Raw genomic sequence first — 9,225 nt, 5'->3', positions numbered from 1 at the left:
GCAGCAGAAAGGAACTAGCAGCGGAAACGAGCTAGCACCAGAAGGGACCTAGCACCAGAAAGAAGCTAGCAGCAGCAGCAGCAGCAGCAGCAGCAGCAGAAAGGAGCTAGCAGCAGCAGCAGCAGCAGCAGCAGCAGCAGACCATGTGTTTGTACAAGTCGTAGGAAAGGACCAGGGCGTGGGCCATGCGGATGCGCTGGGGCTTCATGGGGTGGCCGGGCCCGTAGTAGTAAGAGCCGATGTCGGGGTCGTAAAAGTAAGCGACTCTTTTGCGGACTCCGAGGAGCGCCATTGCTGCGGGGAGTGTACGTACACCGCAGCCAGCAGCAAAATCAAAAACTCCGGCTCAGCGCCTTCCCAACGAGGGGTCACACGCCCGCGCTCCCGCTGCTGCTGCCGCTGCTGCTGCTGCTGCAAGGCGGCAAGGCGGCGTTCGCGGCTGTCTTGGGCTAACAGCTGCGGCTCAAGCGAATCGCCGCCGCTTTTCAAGCAGCAGCAGCAGCGGCTGCTGCAGCAAACGCAGCAGCAGCAGCAACAGAGGCGCAGCGGGACACAAGGGAGGGTGCGCAGGGGCTGCCGCAGCTCAGGCTGCAACAACGCGCTCTGCTGGCGCTACCCGCAGCAACAACAATATCCAGAAACGCTTCCTTCCCCTCCTGCAGCTGCTGCTGCAGCGCTTGCTGCTGCAGCTGCTGCTGCTGCGGCGTTGCCGGTGTCCGCTGTGCTGCAACCAGCAGCCGCAGTGCAGCCACCCACGGGTGACAAAAAACACGTTTTTTGAGAAAGAACTCGTAACCAATAAAGGTATTTAAACGCCGCAGCGGAAAAAGCAAAGAAATGCTAACTCTACTCAACCAGACCTCTGGAGGGCATGCTCCGCAGCAGCAGCAGCAGCAGCTGCTGCAGGGGCCCCCAGGCAGCTACGGAGCCGCCCCCCGCGGTCGTTCGCCAGATTTTTCCCCTTCTTCAGGGTAAAATGTTCTTAATTTCCCTTTTTAATGTCCCAATTTCTAAATAAATTGAAAAATGCTGCACAAAAAGCCTCCAAAGGTGCGCAGCGCCGTCGACCACCCGCCCTGGACATCGAGGTGTACGTACACCCCAGCTCCACCATCGAGTTCTCGCCGTTTCGCTAAACTCAGCAGTCCTGCGGGACTCAGAATGAATTTTCCTTCATTTCAAATCAATTTAAAAGCAATTTGACGCGCTTTCCGCCAAATTAAACAAACTAAAATCACCAAATTCCACGCACTGACGCCGCGGACTCCACACTCCGTGCTGCTTTCTGCAATCTTTTCCCATTTTAAACCCCCAAACACTCCTAGAGTTTTTCCTGTGGGACTTTTCTCCGCATTCAAGGCGCTTTCGGTCGCCGCAGAGACCCTCTGAGGCGCCGCCACCTAAACACTAAACCCTAAACCCTAAACCCTAGCCCAACCCCCCCAGAACGCGCTCCACACACGTTTGCTGCTGCCCCTTCTTTTCACGAAAATGACCATTTTAAACTTAGTCGAATTAACTGTCCCCAGTGCCAATGCCGCAACTTCCTAATGCAACTTTGTTGTTATTTGTAGACACATCTAATTTATTTGAAACCGGGGGTTTAGGGTTTTTTCCAGATTTCGAAACAAATGCATTTGCAGCTGCCCCGGCCCTTCTCCTTTTTCTAATTAAAAAATTCATTTTTATTGAGAAGGAAAAAGACAAATCCAAGTTCAGTCCGTTGACCCCACAGCCCACTTTGCCCCAATTCACTCTATAGGGGCCCCCGTGGGGGCTTCCATGATGCTTCTAACTAGGGGCCCCCCACGAGGCCCTAAGGGGCCCCCCGCGGCTGTGGGAGGGGCCCCCTGCAGGTCTTTGTAGAGGTGGGGCCCCAAAGCCCCATTTAGAGACCCCTTTTGCGGGGGCCCCTCTAGGGGCCCCTAGAAGGGGCCCCAGACCCCAAAGGGGCCCCTAAAGTGACGCCTAGAGGGGCCCCTAGACCCAAATGGGGGCCCCCCAGGGGCCCGCAAAGGGCCCTGAGAAAGGCAAGGGCCCCCCGGGACCCCTAAGAAAAAGAAGGGAAATGGCAATAAATGGAATAAAGCGGAAAGGCCCAAAGAAGAGACGGAAAAGAAAATGGGGCTGCATGCATCGGAGTGAATTGAATTGACAAATGGCTTTGGAGGGTTTATTTCTTGTTGCATTAGTTGAATTGTTCAACAAATTCAACTAATTTGTTTTTGACCTTTTTAATCTTTTTAATATTTCAAACCCGCGGGCAAAGAAAACAAATGAATGGACTCTCCCTTCGAGTGGCATCTGTAGTCTTGCCACTTTTTCATTTTGTCGGAAGCTGCAAAAGAATTTGCAACAAATAAAATGAACCTTTGAGTTCAAATTAAATAGATAATATTAATTGCAATCAAATTCGACACTTAGTTGACCATTTTAATTGGAAAAAACGAATAGATAAACAAAAGAAACAAATTTACCAATTAATTCATCTTAATTTGGGAATGCAAATTGAAAATGTTCAAAATCACGCATAGGGCAAACGGTAAGAGGCAAAGCTGGCAAAAGCGGTAATGGGTGGAGAACAAAACAAATAAATAAATAGATAATGATAAGTAATAATAAGTAAATGGTAGACAACTAGATACTACGAAACAAATAAATAATACTAGATAAGAAGCCGACAAGCAAATAGATTGGCAGATCGAGTGAATAAATAAATTCACTCATCCATGCAGAGGCGCAGAAGAAGGAAAACAAAAATAAAAGCAAATAAAATAAACAAATTAAAACAAATAAAATAAGGAAGAAATAAATTAAAAGAACAAATAAATTAAATAATTGTAACTGAATAGATAATAAAGCGCTACGGACCAGCAGCAATAATTGTGTCTGACACAAAAGCCACGCCCTCGATGTTGCAGTAAATTATTTCGCAGTTTTCCCCGCGGGGGAAATGCAGCACATGGCCTCCTAAGAAGCAAAAAACCAAATAAAAAATAAATAAAATAATAATAAATAATAAATAAATAATAAATAAATAATGAACTAATTAATTACAGGAACAAACACACGGAACTCGTCGAGTGAACGGGTGCGCATACACCTCGACGCATTGAGGTGTACATACACCTCAATGCGTTGAGGTGTACGTACACCTGAACAGGACCCGCGAGTCTACACCCGACTGAATGGGAATTTCTCACGAAAAGGAGTAAACAAACGAATAATAATGAAAGAAATTACGATAAATAGTGCAATTACAAACAGAAATGAGAAACAAATAGACAAATAGGCAAAAATGCCTCAAAGTTGAACGAAAGAGAAACACAGAAAGAAACAAAAACCAAAAATGCATGTAGAGACAAACGGACGCTGGGCCATCCACAAAGAACTTTCTTAAGCTCGTAGCTAGCTAGCTAGCTAGCTAGCTAGCTAGGTAGCTAGCTAGCTAGCTAGCTAGCTGGATTAAGTCTTAAGTGCATGCATGCATACATGCATGCATGCATGCGCGCAGATTGAAAAGCCCCAGAAACCCCGACTGACCCGGCAGCACTTCGAGGGCCTGGGGGTCTTCAAGTCTTGTGGTTCCGTATGCATGCATGGAAGGCTTGTCTTCGTTTTTGTCATTTTTTTCTTTTATTTCTTCTTTTTCTGCTGCCGCTGCTGCTGCTGCATCTGCTGTTGTTTTGACTCTCCCCAGCCACACTCGCGAGTCTTCTTGAGAAGCAATTATTATTTTTGTGCCTCTTATTGTCACTGAAGAATAATCCGTGAAGTTTATTTCTTCAGGCAGAGACAACACCTGCGCAGCGGCAGCCGCGGCAGCTCCGAACATTCATGCATGCATGCATGCATGCATGTCTGTATGCACGCATGCATGCGTGCATGCATGCATGCGTGTATGCATGCATGCATGCGCGGATGCATGCATGCATGCGCGGATGCATGCGTGCATGTAAACGAGAAGAGAGCCTGTGGTCCTGGGGAGGGATTTAGGACTCCCACTTTGGGGTTTAGCGTTTAGGCTTAGGGTTTAGGGTTTAGGGTTTAGGATTTATGGTACCTTGACAGTTTTCCAAATGCAGTGTTTTCCGTCGGTCTCTTTTCGCATCAAAACCATTCGGCCATTACCTGAAGGCAGCAGCTGCATGCACTCGGGTGTACGTACACCGCAACGCCCGCTGCCTTTCTGCAAAAGACAAAAATGAGGTGTACGTACATCCCAGCGCGTCCAGGTGTACGTACACCGCGGCGCTTTCGGGTGTATGCGCAGCTCACCTCTTTTCTTTCCTCGTTTTCCTCCTTCGCAGAAATTGCCCTCGCATAAACCTGAGAAATGAAAAAATAAACAATCAAATAAATGATTTCAAAAAAAATAATAATAATAATAATAAATAAATAAATGAATGAATAAATATGTAAATAAATATATAAACGAGGGGGTGTTGGTGCTTCTTGTGTCCAGACACATGCTGGCATGCACACCGTTTTTTATGATTCATGCACAAGCCCTAAACCCCAAACCCTAAACCCTAAACCCTAAACCCTAAACCCCAGAGCGCTTTCGAAGCCTACCAAGGAGATAGACTTCGTCGTTAGGGCCGTGAAACCCTATGAGGCCCTGCGCAAGGCAAACCCTAAACCCTAAACCCTAGACCCTAAACCCTCGCCCGAATACGGATTCTCAAGAACAGCATTGTACACAGTGACTCCAGAAGGAGCCTATCTGAAGCCCTAAACCCTAAACCCTAAACCCTAAACCCTAACGGACCTCGAATCCTTTGTTGCCGGCGGAGAAGGAGAACTCTGCAGCCGCACAGCAGAAGGGTTTAGGGTTTAGGGTTTAGGGTTTAGGGTTTAAGGTTTGCGGCTCGGTTCTGCTGCTTCGCTAATTTTAGAGTTTAGGGGCAAAACACTGCAGTCTGTGACGTGCTCCTGCGCAGCTAGGGTTTAGGGTTTAGGGTCTAGTGTATGAAGCCCACCAGTTTTGCAAGATGTTTTGAGATCGTATGAGTCTCCGTTTAGCGTTATTTCTTCTATGTGCGCATGGAAGGGTTTGCTGCTGCCCTGCTGCTGCTGCTGCTGCTGTTGCTGCTGCTGCTGCTGCTGCTCCTCTGTTTCTGGGGCTGTTTCTGCATCCTCTTGTTGGGGGTTGTGTGTTACTGCTTCTCTAACGATATAAAAGATGCCTTGCTGCAGCACATAAACCCTAAACCCTAAACCCTAAATCCTAAACCCTAAACCCTATCGCCTACGCAGTTTTAAGAGCCCAGATGCCTGTTTGCTACTGCGTGCTGCTGCTCCTTCCGAGTTGTGTGGCCAAGGGTTTAGGGTTTAGGGTTTAGGGTTAAGGGTTTAGGGTTTAGCTCTCACTTCTTCGTCACGCCACAAAGCCTCCCAATCGGATTCGTTACTCCCGTTCCTCTCCTGCAGCAGCAGCAGCAGCAGCAGCAGCAGCAAAGAAACTAAACTAACAGCAGCAGCAGCAGCAGTAAGGAAACTAATAGCATCAGCAGCAGCAGTGAAGAAATTAACAACAGCAGAAGCAACAAAAAAAAAAACTAACGCCGGCAGCAGCACCAACAAAGAAACTAGCATTCGCAGTAGCAGCAGCAGCAAAGAAACTAACAGCAGCAACAGCAGCAGCAGCAGCAAAGAAACTAACAGCAGCAACAGCAGCAGCAGCAGCAGCAAAGAAATTAACAGCAGAAGCAAAAAGGAGACAAAAAAAGACAAAAGGAACTTTAGAAAAGAAACAAAAGGAGACAAAAAAGAGATAAAAGAAATTTTAAAAAAGAAAAAAGAGACAAAAAGACTTCGAAAAAGAGACAAAAAAGATACAAAATGAGTTTAAAAAGGAGACAAAAGGGGACAAAAGGAGACAAAGAAATCTCACGAAAGAAACAGAAAGAGACAAAAAAGGGAATGGAAAAAAGGCAAAAAAGAGGCAATAAAAAGGTTGCAAAAAGGAGACAAAAGAGACTTTAGAAAGGAGACAAAAAGAGAGAAAAAGACAAAAAGCTCCCAAAATTCCCAAAAATCTAAAAAAAGAAAAACAAAGAGAAGCTAAAAATGCGTCAAAAAGAGATAAAAAGGGGCAATGAAGAGACCGCAAAAGAGAGACAAAAGAGACTTTAAAACGGAGACAAAAAAGAGACAAAAAGAGAGAAAAATATTCTTCAAAAAGAGAAAAAGAGAAGCAAAAAAACAAAAAAAAGGCAAAAAAGATAAAAAGAGGGCCTTACTGGGTCGCCGATGAGTCTGTTTTTGGGGGAAGAAGGAGAAAGGGGAAAAGCGGCTTCCATCAGAGAAAAAGAAGAGTCGCAAACCTGAAAAGAAATTAATTTTTTCAAACAAGAAATAAAAAGAAATTAAAAGAAATTAAAAAAAAATTAAAAGAGATAAAAGAGACTCAAGAATGTTGAGGATGGAATGGAAGTGGTGTGCAGGGCAAATAAGCTTTTCAAGAGACAAAAAGAGACAAAAAAGAGACAAAAAAGAGACAAAAAAGAGACAAAAAGAGTACAAAAAAGAGACAAAAAGAGACACAAATGCGGCAAAAAAGAGACAAAAAAGACAAAAAAAGAGACCAAAAAGATTAAAAGAGATAAAAGGAGATTAAAGAGAGAACGAATGATAAATCGGTTTTAAAAGAGACAAAAGAAACGAAAAGGAGACAAAAAAGAGACAAAAAGGAGACGAAAAGTTGGTAACACGTTTTCAAAAGGTTTTCAAAAAGTTGCTGAAAAGAAGTTAAAAGGGAGTAGAAAAGGCGACAAAAAGGGGAAAAAAAGGGACAAAAAGGAGCAAAAAAGGAGACAGAAAAGAAATAAAAAATTTGCCAAAAAGTTGCCAAAAAGTTGTCAAAATGAAGTTAAAAGGTTGTCAAAAAGTTGCTAAAAAGCAGCTACAAAGAAGTTAAAAGGGAGACTAAAAGGAGACAGAAGAGGGACAAAAAATTTGCCAAAAAGTTGCCAAAAACAAACTTAAAAATTGTCAAAAAATTGTCAAAAAATTGTCAAAAAGTTGTCAAAAAGAAGTTAAAAAGAAGTTAAAAAGGAGTTGAAAAAGGAGTTAAAGAATTAAAAGAGAGTTAAAAAGGAGTTAGAAAGGAGTTAAAAATGAGTCAAAAGAGAGTTAAAAATAAGTTAAAAACAAGTTAAAAAGAAGCTAAAAAAGAGTAAAAAAGAGCCAAAAAGGAGTTTAAAAAGTTAGAAGAAAGCTAAAAAAAGTCAAAAAGAAGTCAAAAAGAAGTTAACTCTCAAAAAACTTCTTTTTGAGAGTTAAAAAACAGTTAAAAGGGAGTCGAAAAAGAATCCAAAAGAAGTCAAAAAGAAGTCAAAAAGAGGTCAAAAAGAAGTTAAAAAGGAGTTAAAAAAGCGTTAAAAATGAGTTAAAAAAAGTTTAAAAAAAGTGAAAAAGAAGTGGATTCTGACGAAGTAAAGGGCCTTTTCTTTGGAGACAATAATGTCGCTGGCTTCGAACTGAGGAGAAGGAGACAAAAGAAAAGAAGAGACTGCAGCTTCTTGCGAGAGCTTCAAAGTCTTGTCCCGGTAATCTGCAAAACAACAAGTAAATAAACAAATAAATAAATAAATAAATAAATAAGTTAATTAATTAATTAATTTGGTTGTTTGTTTTAATTTGTTGGAAATTCGGGAAAAAGAAGTGAGAGAAAAGAATCGGAAATGGGGAATTTGTGGAGTTTGAGTAATTAATAATTCGTAAATTAAAAAATAAATAAATAAATAAATAAATAAATAAATAAATTCAACTAAAAAGGAGAAATTAACAAGTTAAAAAAATAAAGAAAAACAAATAAAGTTGTGTGGCATACCTTTGCTGCAGACAGAATCTGCTGCTGCTGCTGCGCTCAAATTAGCTGCGAGGGTCTGCGGCTGCTGCTGCTGCTGCTGCGCATGCAGCAGCAGCAGCAGCGCGAAACCAAAGACCGCAAGCAGCAGCAGCAGCCGGCCCAGCGAGCTCTCCTTCAGCTGCTGCTGCAGCGATGCTGCTGCTGCTGCTGCTGCTGCTGCTGCTGCTGCTCCGCCCTCCCCAAACCGGCCCCAAGAACGCGCAGGGGCCTCTGGCGAATAAGCCACGCAAAAGGGGTACACTTCAGGCTGCTGCTGCTGCTGCTGCTGCTGCTGCTGCTCTTGCTGCTGCTGCTGCTGTCGCTGCTGCTCAACCATCTGCAGCCCCGCAGGGCTGAGGGTGCGGTTGTCTTCATACCTGTGGTAGTGCGAATCCATTTGCTGGGCCCCTTCTTGAGGGTTTAGGGTTTAGGGTTTAGGGTTTAGGGTTTGCGGCTGCTGGGGCTCAGGGGTCCCTGCAGTCCGCGTGATGCCCCAAGAGAGAAAGAAGAAGCAGCAGCAGTTTTTTTGCTGCTGAGGGAGCAGCAGCTGGCAGCAGCAGCAGCAACTGTGGGGCCCCGGGTGCTGCAGTTAGCCGTGCTGAGTCTTTCGCCGGCGGCGGGGCCTCCAGCTCGGTAATAATAGGACTTCTTGAGTTAAATTCAATTTAAAATTAATTAATTAAAGAAATAAAAGGGAAAAAGGGGGAAAACGCGAAATTTCTAGCCCCCTATTCCCCCGGGAACTGCAGCGCGGGCAGCGCGGGTGACACTGCGTGGCGGCTACGGAGCTGTTTGGGGTTTTTTGTTGTTTTAACTGAATTTAAATGATATTTAAAGCCTTTCCCTTCTTATTTTGAACTCAAATTGCCTTTTTTCAGCGCTAAAAAACCCCCATTGGACCCCGAAAGAGCCCCTGCTGGGGGGCCCCGCCGCTGCCACACACAGGCGTGTTCGGGTGTATAGACAGCTCAGGTTAGCACGCGCGGCTATCTTTGGCAATTTCGCCTCGTTTTTTTGTCACTTTTATTTTTATTTTTATTTTTAATTTTATCGCAAATTTTAGCGCTTATTAGCCGAAAACATATTTTGTTTCCTCCGTTGCGGACGGCTTGGCTGCGTGGCACCTGGTTGTACACCGGAGGCGGCAGCACAGCTCCGACACCTTCTTTTCTTCTTTAAAGCTCCTTTTTGTCATTTTGACTCATTTTAATCAATTAAATCCAAAACATAATGTGTATTGCCTTCCTTAGCGTCCGTCCCCGCCGCAGGAGGCCCCCCCGGCGTCTTCTTGGGGGGCCCCCCCCTGCCGGCGCGCCGGGTCCTGCCGGGGGGCCCCCCGGGGGGCCCCCCCGGGGGCCCCCCCGGGGGCC

General features: G+C 44.9%; 2 protein-coding genes across 2 annotated transcripts in view; both read right to left on the bottom strand.

Moving 5' to 3' along the window:
• Positions 1 to 292, bottom strand: part of ETH_00009370 (histone deacetylase, putative) — a gene marked incomplete at both ends in the record, with an annotated part of 2,382 nt that extends 2,090 nt beyond the window's left edge. The window contains one exon of the mRNA XM_013373580.1: positions 143 to 292. Coding sequence (XP_013229034.1) covers positions 143 to 292 — 150 coding nt within the window. The remainder of the gene's footprint in view (positions 1 to 142) is intronic.
• A 1,459-nt stretch (positions 293 to 1,751) lies between these two features.
• Positions 1,752 to 8,252, bottom strand: ETH_00009365 (uncharacterized protein; the record flags this gene model as incomplete). Its single annotated transcript, XM_013373579.1, has 12 exons — positions 1,752 to 1,915; positions 2,872 to 2,970; positions 3,544 to 3,802; positions 4,064 to 4,131; positions 4,279 to 4,329; positions 4,576 to 4,621; positions 4,772 to 4,806; positions 4,983 to 5,193; positions 5,374 to 5,427; positions 6,246 to 6,329; positions 7,437 to 7,558; positions 7,838 to 8,252. The coding sequence occupies 12 exons, from the start codon at positions 8,250 to 8,252 to the stop codon at positions 1,752 to 1,754; spliced, it is 1,608 nt and encodes a 535-aa protein (XP_013229033.1).
• Between the last annotated feature and the right edge of the window lie 973 nt (positions 8,253 to 9,225).

This window comes from Eimeria tenella, genomic scaffold, assembly GCF_000499545.2.
Source record: "Eimeria tenella Houghton genomic scaffold, Eth_scaff16, whole genome shotgun sequence".
Taxonomy (NCBI): Eukaryota; Apicomplexa; class Conoidasida; order Eucoccidiorida; family Eimeriidae; genus Eimeria; species Eimeria tenella.
The sequence above is the reverse complement of the archived record's forward strand: the minus strand, read 5'-3'. Positions and strand labels throughout refer to the sequence as shown.